This window comes from Halyomorpha halys, unplaced genomic scaffold, assembly GCF_000696795.3.
Source record: "Halyomorpha halys isolate HHAL.00 unplaced genomic scaffold, Hhal_1.1 Scaffold524.1, whole genome shotgun sequence".
Classification (NCBI taxonomy): Eukaryota; Metazoa; Arthropoda; class Insecta; order Hemiptera; family Pentatomidae; genus Halyomorpha; species Halyomorpha halys.
In genome coordinates, this window is record NW_027112095.1 from 153,680 (window position 1) to 168,321 (window position 14,642).

General features: G+C 28.9%; 1 protein-coding gene across 3 annotated transcripts in view; it reads right to left on the reverse strand.

Annotated features, from left to right (window-relative positions):
• Positions 1–1,630: 1,630 nt before the first annotated feature.
• Positions 1,631–14,642, reverse strand: part of hpo (serine/threonine-protein kinase hippo) — a 26,568-nt gene continuing 13,556 nt past the window's right edge. The window contains exons 5-12 of one of the 3 annotated variants that reach the window (XM_014425617.2): positions 14,394–14,499; positions 14,070–14,282; positions 12,251–12,372; positions 11,959–12,148; positions 10,544–10,632; positions 7,956–8,027; positions 5,878–6,006; positions 1,631–4,224 (exon numbers count right to left, since the gene is read on the reverse strand). In XM_014425617.2, the coding sequence (XP_014281103.1) occupies positions 4,066–4,224; positions 5,878–6,006; positions 7,956–8,027; positions 10,544–10,632; positions 11,959–12,148; positions 12,251–12,372; positions 14,070–14,282; positions 14,394–14,499 (1,080 nt within the window). In that variant the 3' untranslated portion in view covers positions 1,631–4,065. The remainder of the gene's footprint in view (positions 4,225–5,877; positions 6,007–7,955; positions 8,028–10,543; positions 10,633–11,958; positions 12,149–12,250; positions 12,373–14,069; positions 14,283–14,393; positions 14,500–14,642) is intronic. The other 2 variants (XM_014425618.2, XM_024361798.2) reach the window with 2 other exon arrangements.

A 14,642-nucleotide genomic window follows, 5' to 3' on the forward strand; every position in this document is an offset into this window, starting at 1 on the left:
ACACTATTGAATGTAAACTGAAAATTCTTTGGTGACATACTCTTAACGTTTTCATCTGTTCCATTGTTTTCAAGAGAAAATCACAAAACTTTATCCCTTCTGAAATTTTTATTTGCCACCGCCACTTTCTATTCTCTTTATCAATTACTGATATAAATATATATGAGGAGAAGATGGTTGGAAGTGCTATCAGTAAATAACACAAATAAGTTGATAGAACTTATTTAATAGTGGCAACATTTTGGCCAGAGTTTCTAGCCTTCATCAGGGGTAAGAACAAACAGCAAGATAACAATCAATGAATAAAAAAAAAAAAAAGAGAAAACATAAACAGAATGATTAAAATAAATAATTATATAGAATGAAAATAAAGTAATGAAAGAAGTCAAAATTAAAACTTATGTATAGGTAATTAAATATGTAAGTAGAATAACATAATGAAGGAAATTTATATTTCCTTTTTTTCACTTGGCATTATTAAATAAGTTCTTTAAACTTTTTTATTTACATTTATATACTGACCGCACACTGTACCATCTTCTCTCCATATATATTATCCATAGTTAACTATCTTCTCATCATTACTGATACAAATATATTTTAAAAAAATTGGTAATGGTCAATTTTCGGTTGACCATTGGAGGTAGAATAGATATTTAGTCACCAGGTCAGACAAGCACAGTTTCCAGAACAGACTGAACTTTCTGTTCAGAGGTGCTCAAGGACTAAATGTTCGTGTGAAGCAGGATTGTTTCTCCCCTCACATGTTTAGGGTGTTTGCTTAAGTGAATATGTGACCTTAGTGATTCTATAAAAAATACAGAAACTTAGTATAGTACAGAATACATTCACCAAAATGAAAGCTGTTGCATCTGCACATGTAAACAAGTGTGTTAATATGAAGAACGAGTATTAATATGTATTCAGAAGCGATTCAAGTTTTGTTCAGTTGTGGAATGCACAAGACCACTATACCAAGATTCATTATTTTTTATAGACACCACTAACAATCCACTAATATGCTAAATGAGGTTTATAATAACATGGTGTCTCTTAAAATAAATTGCAGTATAGTACAGGGTTATTTCTGTAGTGGGTTTTGTTACAATTAAATTTTTTTTAATTTCTTTTTTAATCATATTTCACTATTTAGCAACTTACTTCACAATGAGATTTCTATTTTTTTTTTTGTGAACTCAAATGGATTTCCTAGTTAACTATTTTTGTTTGCAAAATGGAGGTGCAGTTTATTATTTGTTCAAACATTGTACACACAAGTATAATTATTCTCTCTTTTTTTTATTTTTATAAATATTAATTAATAAAACACATTATCTCCTTGTATTGATTGATAGTTCAATTAGAACTTTTTTTTTTCTAGCCTGCATCTTCAGGGAACATGTTGGAAAATTATCACAGTAATTTTATTAGGATTAAGGGTCAGCATTTAAATGGTTAAATGCCAATCCAATACTAGGTTTTTAATGAATTACTAAAGAATATATTTTTTAGTTTAATATTGAAACATACAATAAAGTTATTCGATAATAAATTATTGAATAACTTTATTCTTAAGATGCAATATTTACTTAATTGAATCTTGATTGACAGTTAGGCAATAAAAACATCATTGGTAAAAACAGTGATTCTTTATACAATTACATACCTACATCAGTGATAAAACAATTAACATTTAAGAAGATATTAACAAAAAGGCATCAGCCCGATTTACTGTTTTGATTTTTAAAATAAAAACTATACAAACAAAAAGTAAAGTCTATATGGCATCTGTTTCATTAAGAATAAATCCTTCGATATTAAATACAACATTTAAACTAATTACCTTAATTAATATGATGTGGTTTTATGCTTTTATGACATTATATACAAGTGCATGCTTTTACTAATTCCTGTTACAATATATATGTTTAATAAAAATAAAATTTCCTACTGATGCCCAGTCTTTACTCTGTTAGTTTATCTAAAATATAATATATATATATATAAATATTTACAGGAGTTTGCAGCTTAAAAAATTAGAATCTACAGTTAAAATTAAAGTATGGGCCGTTTCATGAATTCTATTTTTATAACTATTAGATGGTTTTTATGATCACATTGAACACTCTATTGCTAGTAGTTGAAGTTTACACTGCTTACTTGATTTTTTTTTAAAACTAAAAATGACAAGTGGTGATTGTCAAGCTAACATAATTTGAGTTCTTAAATAATAATGACTGTGTTATGTGAAATTGAGGCTATCACAGCAAGAGTGGACCTTTTACGGACTATTAAAGTCCAAAGTATTTTTGGTTATTATTTACAGTAGAAATATAGTAAAGCCCCACTTATCTGTCTGAGTTGGGACCAAGACATAGTAAAGCCCCACTTATCCACCTGAGTTGGGACCAAGACATAGTAAAGCCCCACTTATCCGCCTGAGTTGGGACCAAAAAATAACCACTTGCAACGGAACAGCCCATCACTTGTGCACGTATAAAAGAAAAAAACTTACAAATTTATTTAACTCATTATTATTTAAAAATTAAAATACAGTACAAACTTTAATATATGATCATATCACACCCTCAATTGTATACACAACCCAAAAATCCAACTTATGAGAAAATAGGTCTCAGAATTTTTATATTTTGTATTAAAACTCCTTTTTGCTTAAAAACTTAAATGAAAAATACATTGCTCTGAACTAACTACTGATTAGATAGGAAACAAAAATGTGTTTTAATATAAAATAAAAGTCTACAAAATCCATTTAACCAAAAATTCTTAACAAAGGTGACTCGATTTAAGTGTACAAGTTGATTTTTAAATTTTTAATAGTAGTCATAAAGGCAGTTTTTTTATTTTATTTTAGCGAAATTATTCGTATTGTCAATATTTTATTCATTTTCTATTTACTACAGGAAATTCGGAGCGGTTATTAAGCGGGGTCGTACCATATTTGAAAAAAAATTTGGATAAGAAAAATTACCTTTACTCTTATAAAAATAAATTTTAATTTCAAAGCTAATTAATTCTTAAAGAGAGAAATAAATACAAAAGAAACCTACAGGGGGAAAAAAAAGTCATTCCTGAATTTTTATCCACTGGTTTTAAATGCATAAAAATATGCTGTATTAGAGTTAATAATGAAAATACTTTTCATGTAACAGCAAGTAATACTTTAATAAAAATTATAATTTATTTAAATTATAATTAAATTAATAATCATAATTTCTTTTGAAATGAATTTCAAGAAAATTGTTGTCTCAGCTATGTTTTTTTATTACGTAAAATAGTTTTTATTTTCAAAAAATTAAATAAATAAATAACCAACCTCTGGTAATTATTACGATAATGATCTTTATATTGGATTAAATAAAATATTTCTTCTATTATTGATTACTGTTGCTCTGATAGCTTCATTACAAATGAAATTTTTTATAGGACCAGCACAATTATAATAAATAAACAGGAATCAGTCCACTATATTTTGACTTAATATAATAAATGGTAAACTTACGGCGAATAACCACAACGAAATTCAACACAGCCAATAACAGCTAGTTACAGGTTAATCTCATTATCAAATAGAATTTACAAAACATAAAATTTAATAATACACTTCGATAGATATGACTCTGTACCTATCTTTTTTTCAGTCACTAATTTGTGCTTCATGAATGCAACTTAACAGTTGAATACTACAATTAATTTATCTACAAAGTTATTGCAACATGTACTAAAATTTAAGGTTTTTCAAATTTTAATCTAATAATAGATACAAAATATTATCGTGTCTAAAATCATTAATCAAAAAGAACCTGACTCATAAATTTTATAATTTTTTCTCTATTTATTTTATCACAGTTTTCAGTATTTATGTATCATACAAAAATAGTGCATAATCTAATTTTTTTGTTTTAGTAAAATGTATGATAAAAGCTCTTTCAAAATATATCTGAAAACTGTGAATGTAAAAACGTATTGGTTATTAAAAATAAAACAGATTTTCAAATAATCTGATTTGTAGCAGTTTATATAATAAATATTTCCTGAAATAATTCAGAAGTTCTGTTGACGTTTTCTCTTCTGGTCGATGGCATCAAGAATTGGTTGTCGCTTTGTTTGATAGAGCCTCCTCAATTCGTCAATTTCTCGCTCCATTTCTGAATCCAATGTCGACATTCTCTGTTGGAGTTCTTCAAAGCTTAAATACTTAAGCTGAAAATTTAAAAACAAGCAAGTAAATAAAAATGATGAAAATTACAACATGCATAATTCAAATGTTCAAGAATAAAGAAGATCCCACAAAAGATTGCCACCTGCATAGGTTCCACCTTCAAGACATCATATTTAAGCACTATATCTATCATACTCTTTATTTCTTTCTTTTTTTTTTTTTTTTTTTTTTTTTAAGGGTAACCTCCTACCTCACTATTTCTGACAATTATCCTACAGAGGGGCAACCTATTCTAAGCAAAGTGTGAAGGTCTAGTTTTCATTTCATGGGACCACCACAAAATAAAAGCCAACCAGCACAGATTAGATCCAGACCGGTCCCCTAACAACAGACACAAGGTTGTTAAGGTAATGCCTTAACTTGCCTACAACAGCCTCACCTTATCATGCTCACTTCCTGGGTACTTACAAATCCCAACCATTCACCCTATTCCCAATATAGTTGTTCATTATTGACAGAACCTCGAGATCCACAAAAATATAAATCATAAACAGTTAAGAAAAAAATTGATCAATGTAAAGGTTATTTTGCAAATTAATATTATTAAACATGTACGATTAGAATTTAATTTTTTCCTAAAAAATCTATTTTTTTCCTTTCAACTTCCCGTTAATGAATACTTTTCTCCAACAGACAAAATAATATTCACAGCAGGTTCCTGTTATAAAGAAGTTCCACTGTGTTTAGTATTTGAAGGGTTTGCTTTAAAAAGGAAGTAGCTCCAATGTTTCCAGTTTTTGGAAAACAATAAAAAAGTTTAAAAAATTCAAATTTCAAGTTATGTAAAAGTATTGTTGTTGTTTACTTATGAGGTTATACATATACAAGTATGTCATATATAATATTATACAATTATGAGGTTTACATATTCGAACAGTATATATTCCTTCTTGTACCAAAAAGCTGTACAAATATATCTTTACTGTCAGAACAGAACACATTACCCAATGTTTTCCATTTCTAAAGATGATTTTATATATATTAGATAATGTAAATTTGTAATAACCAAATTTTTTTCATTTATATAGAAAATGTTCTGCTCAAAACCTACCGGCATGAAACTTCTCAAAGTTAAAGTTACTATACAGAATATTTTTCCGACATGAAAATTTATCTAGATAAACTATGAGTATGGAAATCTTTTGTTCTGGATTGGGGAATAATCTAGAAATTATCATAAATCACAAAGGATAGAGATAAAGAATTATTCCTCACAGAAACAGAACTGGACATAAAGAAACGTTTTATAATTTATAACCCTAATCTTTTAAATGGCTTTGAAACTCTAATTAGAAATAAGAAAAAATATATATAATACTTTGCAAGTAAAGTAGTACGAAACCTGAAATAAAAAAAACATAAACAGAGGATTATTATTATTTTTGTATCTATTTTAATTAATATGATAGATGTGACATTGATAAAAACTAAAAAAAAAAAAATTATCTAACAGGCACTGTAAATCAATTCAAGCATTAAATATATTTTCACGTTCAAACAAAAGCTTTTATTTACAGAACAAACTAATAACTAAAAGCTTTCACAAATCATCTAAACCTATTGCTAATAAATAATAAATTATCACACTAAAATAAATAAAAAAATAAAATAAAATAAAAACTAAATATACATACAAATTCAAAATCTCCATCCATAAAATGTGAATGATATTCAGACAACTGAGTGCTGCTCCCATGGTAGACTCCAATGGTTGCCTGTTGTTGAGGAGGCACAACCATACGTTGCGGTGGCTGCCTAACATCCTACCAACATTGTCATTTCCAAACAATTTCCGTTAAATAACTTAAAAAACAAAATTATAACGAATGGTAAACAACTTGCAAAGGGAAACTGGATATATTGAATAAATGTTAGTAAAGACAATGTTAAATTATAGTTAAAAGTTATAAGTCCGACATGCAGAAGTTACATCAGTTACTGCAGAAAGTGTTTATAATACTAATCCAAGAAATGAAAGAAAAATAAACATAAAAGTTAAGGTAGTTCTAATTTGTTGAAGGGCTGTTAGGGTTTGTAATGACATTAAAAATCAAAAATTGTGACCTTTCTAGATGTCATTTTTATTATTTTTTCATTCTGAGCACAACTTGGAAACTATATATCTTGTAGAAAAAATTATGCTTATTTTATTGAAGTAGTGGAAATTTTCTAAAATCTGAGCCCTTTAAGAAAGAGCTCTACATATATATAGGAACAGAGCTGATACTTTTTTCAAAAACAGCATATTTATTCTATTTTTTTAAAACAAAAATCACTTCCTTGTGACTTTGTTTTGACAACCATAATAGACATTACTACTCCAATGAAAAACTTCATTATGAACTACTTTAAACTAAATTAAATTAATTACATTTTTAGAAGTTCAATAGTTTCAGAGATATCAAAATCATCTTTGCTGCTCTAGATAGATTAAAACACCTATTATTAACAATATTTCACTAACTGAATTGATAATCAACAGTTAATAAGATCACTGCATTAATGAACAGAAGATATTAATAAATTACATTCTGTTCAAGAGGTTATTTTACTTTAAGTTTAATTTTGTTTTTTATTTATTTACTTGTTTTTTTTTTTGTTAAATTAGTATCATTATTTTTTTTTCTATTTCTTATCATTTAATTTATATATTTGTGAATATGGTGTGGATGATCTCTATTGCCATTGTCTATAAATATAAAAATATTACATTACATAATATATAATATAAAAATATATATTACATAATATAAAAAGTGACAGAATGTAATCTTACACAATAAAAATTAAAAAAAAAAAGCTCCAAAGTGAATAATTTCACTAATTTTGTTTCTTTGGTGTACCAGATTTGTTCTTCTCTCCCTCATTTTTTTTCTATATATCTTTTTCTTTGGTAAGAGTATTGTAGTTCTTTGGAACTCTGCTTATAACCATATGAGGTTCCCTCCATCTGACCTCTATTAGTCAGGCTCTACTATTCAATAATATCTTGTTCAGACCCTCCTGTCATCAGTAAGACTGTATAAGCCATGCGATTTTGACTACATAGACATTTACCCCAGTAATATCTAAAACTATGTTAGAACTAACTCGTAAAGGATAAATACTATATCCAGTGCTCACCAGAGTTTGCAAAACCCAAACAACACATCAGAACTACCAGAACTTTAGTACTTTGAAAATGCATCAATGAAATAATCTTGATAATCGTTAGTAATTTTGGACATCAAAATTAGTATACACACAGATGAAATCGGATTGAGGAGTATAATATTAGTAACTTTTTTTATTTTCTCAACTACCAAGAATTTAGGAAGAATGATATTTATAATTTTTTTCTTCTCTTCTTCAATTCAATTTTTGAACGAAAAAAAAACAAAAACGAATTTATGTAGTACACCAAGTAATAAAACTGACTGATAATTTTGAAACAAGGAAAATTTGTTTTCCTAATATAGCTTTACAATTTATAAATACTATTATCTGCTTACTATTTGTTAATAAAAAGTTGCTATTTGAATATGTTAAACAGATTCTAATGACACAAGACCCACTATGCAAAATAAAAATAAAATTAATAAATAAACTTTGTACACAATCTAAAATAAAAATAAAAAAGTGAATTTTCATCATGCATATATGCAAAAATCAAATCGGCATGCTGAGGATACACATTCATCTATATTAAGTCAGCTGTTTAAGTAATGTTTACCTGCGGGATTTGCACAGGTAGTGCATTATTGTTGTTTGGGTTCATGTGTTTGGCATTCAACTGACCGTTGCCCTGTACAATAGTTTACATACAATTATCACTTATTTCTCAAAAAAATAAAAGTAAAATAAAATGGAAATGAAAACAAAATATTATTTTCAAATAAATATAAATAAATGTTTATACCTGAATTGATTAAACCCTCTGTTTTGATGATAAAGACAAATCTGAAGGTATTATAACAAGGGATAATACTACTTTTATCAGTAGAATAACATAAATATGATCAGGAAACAGAATGTTTACATGTTCACAAATTAAATGATTCTTTTGTAATAAAAAAAATCCTCATCAAATACTTCAAATAAGAATTTTATAGTGACTGAAACAAGTATGCATAATTGTACATTCCTGGTTTTTTCAATATTTTTTTCCTTGTTTCAAAAATAAGTGATGTTATTTAACATAGTAGATTAAATGAAAATAACCAACTTCATGTTAAATGTGACAACTGTAACATTTTAATACAAATTTAATAATTGCAAGTGATGATAACAGCCAGTGAGAATTTCAAGGGATCCACATAAGGAACACATCGTCAAATGAATAAAATATTTAGCCCTGGATATATGATTTGTTAATGTGGTAATAAAAAACATAGTAATGGAGGATTGGTGTAGAAAGACATTAAGAATATAATTAATCATGATGTAATATAAATTATAAAAAGAGGGTTCGTGCCAGGGCTCAGTCACTAAGGTCTTATTTCACCCAATTTTTTTAGCTAACAAATGAAAAGTGATTTTTTTTAATTATTGCTTAAAAACCTCGAAATAAGTTTCGACTAGGGGAGAGAGAAAAAAGTTAGACCTCCACTAGTAAGAAACGGTACTTTTCTGAAATCAGCCCAATTCATAAATCTGAGATCTAACCCAATTTGGGAGAGATACAAAGAACAGAAGGGGTACACAAAATTACTAAAAAGTGAGAGGAGAGGGAAAAATGATTTAGACACTCAAATGACACTTCCCTAACTCTAACTCAGTTCACATACAAATTTCCATTTTTTTAAACCCAATTTGAAGGGACAGGGCTGTGGAGGAGCAAAAAACTTTTAGAACAAGAAAAACATTTGATAACATGTTTACTGAGATTCATTTCCACTTTTATAGTATTTCTGCCAAGAAAACATATTGAATTTCATCTTATCTCATCCTAAGGCTGATGTCAATTTCTAAACTTTCTAAATGCTTTCTCAATGATTCAATAAGTTTCTAAATAACATTCTCATCAAAAAAATACTTCGTCCCAAACTTTCTTAAATTGTATCTATTATTTTTTAATTAGTAAATAATAATTTTATTTTGCTTTCACTTACCTACAAATGAAATATATGTTAAGGGAAAGTAATGTGCCCAATAAATAGTCTCTGTATGTGAGTCTATGAGTATGTAGTCAGCCTAGTTCAAATATGAAAAGTTGTATGAAACTGAAATTACATATTTAAGGCGGGTCACGCCTGGGGTCAGATCTTTTCAATAATATTGGCCTACCGGAAATGCCACTTTACAGAATTGATTTTTCTGATATTCTCGAAAACGGCACTTAATGATTTTGATTAAACTCGGTATGTCAACATACAATTAGGTTTTCTTTAATATTAAATAAAAGGCAAAAAATAAATAAAGTCTGACAGGAATTCAATGCCAAATTTTCAAAACAGCTTCCACTAAAGTACCTCTAATTTTGTTTTTTTGAAATAATTAACCATTTTAAATTTTTGGTAGAAGTGAAAAATGGATAAATATAAAGTATCAAAGGATTTGATAGTTAACTTAAGGGTAAATACATTTCCGAAAATAAAAGCTGGAATATAGACATATTATATATTGTTAGGGACAACAATTTTAGAAATACTAATATTTAACATATAAAGTTGTAGAAGGTAGTGAAGAATGACAAAAAACGATTAAATAAAAGGTATGTAAACACGAGTTTGACTGTGCAGATCCACGCACAGTTTTGCCAATTGAAGTTATGAATAGATAATGACTTTTTAAATTTCACTTAACCTATACAGGAGCCTTTCCGTTGATAGGATGATTAAATCCATAAAATCTTAGTATTTTCAATATTGGTTCCATAACAATTTAGTAGTGGATACATGGTAAAGTGTAGAGTGCACATTTTAGTAAACTGTTTTATTTATATTTCAGCCATACTTTTGCAAAAAAGAAATGTTAAAATATTGCAACAAGAAATATTATTAAATGTATAGGAAACTGTTGTGAGTGGAGGTTCAGTTGGAGCTGACTCAAAGGCTCCTTTGAAAAAATTATATAAAGTATAGTAGAATTAGGGAAAGTATTTCCACAGTGAATTATATAAGAAATATTTTCTGACTTCCTAATGTGTTGGATAAAAACCTTCGACTATTCCCTGACTTTTCTAGGATAATTAATTCTTTACTTTTTATAGTTTTCCTTGTATGAAGACACACTGGTTATTCTCACACTGTCTCAAATAAATTATTAAACAATAAATCTTCAACATAAAATGTAACAATTAGCACCATATAGTAATCTTACCATAATACTCTCTGCTTCTTTCTTGTCAAAGTGATCCAAGAAGAGAGGTCGATACTTCTTACCAGATTCTCCAGGTCCTGTATCATGCCCTGAAAGAAAGAGGTATAGAAAACATAATAAGTACTGATACATAAGAATCAAACGTTCTATTTATTAAACAAATGAAATTTGGAGTTACTAATTGCTCCATGTTATAACAGAATCGGTAAACATCATTCAAACAACAGTGTGCCCCATGTATCATTATGTTTAAAACAAAATTGTAAAGACAAAGTCCAATAATCTGATTCCTAAAAATTATACTCTTAATTAACAGAGAGTCATCTTTAAATTTAATTACACTGACCAAAAAAATTCTGAATTTTTTTTAAAGAGCCAATTTATACTGATTTTTGGCAGAGAGAAAAAAAAAATGTGACAATGAAAACAATGAGAGGACCTATAACCTCAAAAACTTGTCATACACCTTCCTCCAACTGTTCCTCATCCCAAACATTCTGTCCAATTCATCGTCTTTATCTCATCCGAAGATGAGCATCCTGGTTTTGGAATGAGAGTGATTATTTTTTCTCCCCTGGTTTAGAAAAATCTCTCCTATGAATAGGTAGTAATTTAATTTAAAATTCAATAGTGGAAAATCCACTAGTATAATTGGTAGGTAGGTACCTATATTATCATCGCTTAAAGAAGCATTTCCAAGTGGTACAAATATACCTAATTGTAAGTATACTAGCAGGCAAATTAATTTTTTATCGAGAAAAGAAATCAGATTCCTTGTGTGTTTGAATATCCTGGAATCCTTGCAAAGGGCATGAGCAGTTGGCTACATAGTTAAAATATTCAAGTTCACAATAAATATCTTATGTGTCTTCTTACCCTTTTACTTTAAGATTCAAAATGTGAGATCATTGCCTAAATTTGGCAATACTCGACTTATGATGACAACCTGGATATTGCCTGGCTGTAATATTTAACAAGTGACATATAAGGAATGAAGAATAGCAGCCAGCGGTACCTCTTCTCTGTCTTTTCTTACTTTCTCATATTAGCAGGACCCTAATCCATGTTCTTTGTAGCCTCCTAGCATTTTAAGGCATGAGAGTTGTGGACACCTATTCTTTATTGTATTAGCGAGTTTTGGTGTCCAAATTACTTTAAATGAAAATGTATGTAGTAAATTCATATATGTTCAGTGACCCTTGGAATTTGTAAGTCATTATGCAAAGTTTTTTTTAATATACAATGGTGTTCCGGTGATAAGTTTTAATGTTTTGGAGTGGAAAGGTTGTAATCGTTTAATGTGAGTTTGTTTAGTGATTCTGTAAATTTTTTAACTTTTACTGACTACGTGAAAATGTTTAATTCCTATTTTGTTTGTTTAGAATAAATAAGATAAAAAATCAAAATTGACTTACTCTTCATTGTACTTTCATCTTCTGTGTCACTATTGATTACCATCGTACCGAGGTTTTCTGCTAAGCTATTTGTACCTCGGTTAACTAGTGTTTTATCACCTTTCAATGTATTTCCTCCGTCTCGCTCAGGAACTAAAGTCTTATCAATATCATCGTATCTCACTAGTGTTCCACTGTTTCCTTCTTCTTCCTTTAAAATGGAAAAATTTAAGAAACGTAACAAATTAAATATGAATCATATCACACTTAAATAAAAAAAATATGTAAATTAAAATAATAAATAAATATTTACTGAGTCGGTAACAGTTGGTTTATGAATCACATTCACCGCAATATGCCTAAGGTTTTGATTTTCTCTAATTTCTCTCGCTTCTGCTATCATAGTACTAAGTATGGTTGCAGGTCTAGCATTTCCTTTAAAACAAAAATTAAAGATATAAAATAAGACAGTAAATATTTTTGACAAAAAACACAAGAAATAATCTTAACCCATTCATTGCACAAGGAATTCATCAGGACTTCCACTGACGAAAACAATTGTTCAATCACCGCAGTCCAGCATAAACCAAATATGCAGTGATTGATGTTTATAAAGACTGATTCTGGATTTTATTGAGTGGACTGTATTTGATGGATTTAAAAATAAATGAAACATAGTAAAATAGGGATAAGCCTCTATTCTTGTATAATTTATTATTATTAGTTGTATGTTTTAACCAAAAGTGGTTACAATTTGCATTAGTTTGGTTAGTCATTAATTTGGAATATTAATTTACATAGATTAATGAACCATATTACAATTTTACTTAGGAGTTGACATCTGATATTGAGATTGTCTCTGGAGCTTGAAGATTAGCTCTGTTTTATTCGGCTCTCTCATCATTCTGAGTGATAGTTGACTACCAGTAAAATGAAGTTATACGCTCACTCATCCATGGGTTTGAAGTTTACTACCTCTGCTAAGTACCTTGGGTACTGAGTTTACTACTACATTTGTTGGTCACTAGATGGCATCATCTTCAGGTTCAATTTGAAATGTCTGGAGAGGCTTACTCAAACAACAATTATGTTCAATATCTCTTGAACGAAGAGTTCAAATTGAAAACGGCCTTCACTGATATCAGAGAAAACCCTTTGATGGTCAGGTGAAAATGTTTACCTCCCATTACTGGCAATATCCCGCCATGTCCCATTGAACCAAGCTGGAATGGCACACATGTATTGCTATCAGAAACAAATAGATTAAATGAGTTATAAGCACTCTCAATCTTTCTTTGATGTAAGAACAAATATCATTTGAAATTTTAAGTTTAAGATGGAAGCAAGAGGAGAATCGAAATGAATTAAACCAAATAAATGGCAAAAAGTTAATTTTTATAAATTTATATTAATAAGAAATAACATCATATCTCTTGCCTATTGGCTAAACCAAACTTTTAACAGTATATTGTCTGTTTAATGCTAAGGTGTCAGTACTGAGATAACAGCAAGTTTGGATGCTGAGCACCAGCAATCATGCTGATGCTATTGGACTACTAAGAATTTGTTAGAAAGTACTCAACTGGTAGGCGGTCAATGGATGAAGAATTTTCTATGCGATTACCTACAAGTTCCAAATCACATTTAGCTGAATTCTATAGTTGATAAATTTACTTCCTCAGAAAGGCTTGTGTTGAGAAATGACCACAGAATTAGAAAAAATTTGATTTCAAGTGAAAACCTTATTCCAACCTTGGTGGGGGCAAAGTATTTATCAATAAGTTGAAACAACTTGCTTCCAGAGCAGATTTTCAATATGAGTTCAGATCCATGAAATCAGCTTAAATTATAAACTTTTCCTTAATAAAATAATGTCATTGTAAAGAGAAAAAAATTATATCTAAAAAAACTATTTTTTTGCTTTTGGTTTATCTAAACTTTTAGATGGAGGTCAGATTGCGAGTTTCTACTGTCTAGTTTTAAATGACATTCGAAATAGTTTATTATTGTGTATCTTGTGAGTACGATATAGATCGATGAACATTTATTATAAGATCAGCAAAATGTTGGAAAAACATAACCATAGTATCAACAAAAAAAAAAAAAAAAAAGATTATATACAATATAAACACCTATAAATTCATGTTGTAACATTTCACTGGCCGTCGCCCTCTCTTCAGGATTCTTGACAAGGCACCTCGACACAAAATCTATAAATTCAGGGCTCCACTGGTCAGGTTCCCTGAACGAAGGCGGTGGCTTGGTCGGTATCATAAATATAGCCCGCATTGGGTGAATATCACCGTAAGGAGGTTTTCCCTCGGCCATCTCTAGAGCTGTAATACCTATATGTAATAACACAGAATTTCATTTTAATACTCAATTATAAGATTTATAATATAATATCATTGGAGTAATAAAATTTTATTTCTGAAATAAATTTAAAACATGCTTACCGAGGCTCCACATATCTGCCACACAGTCATACCCGATTTCTTGAATAACTTCAGGAGCCATCCAAAAAGGTGTTCCAATAACAGTGTTACGCTTGGCCATAGTATCCTTAAAAATTATAATAATTAATTCTAACTGAAATAACTGAGCACTAGACCATAATAATGGAATTTTTGAAATGCCATTCCTTCCAAAAATCATGGGAACACATTTATGGACTAGGCAGTCCATAGATGTATATGCAAAAAATT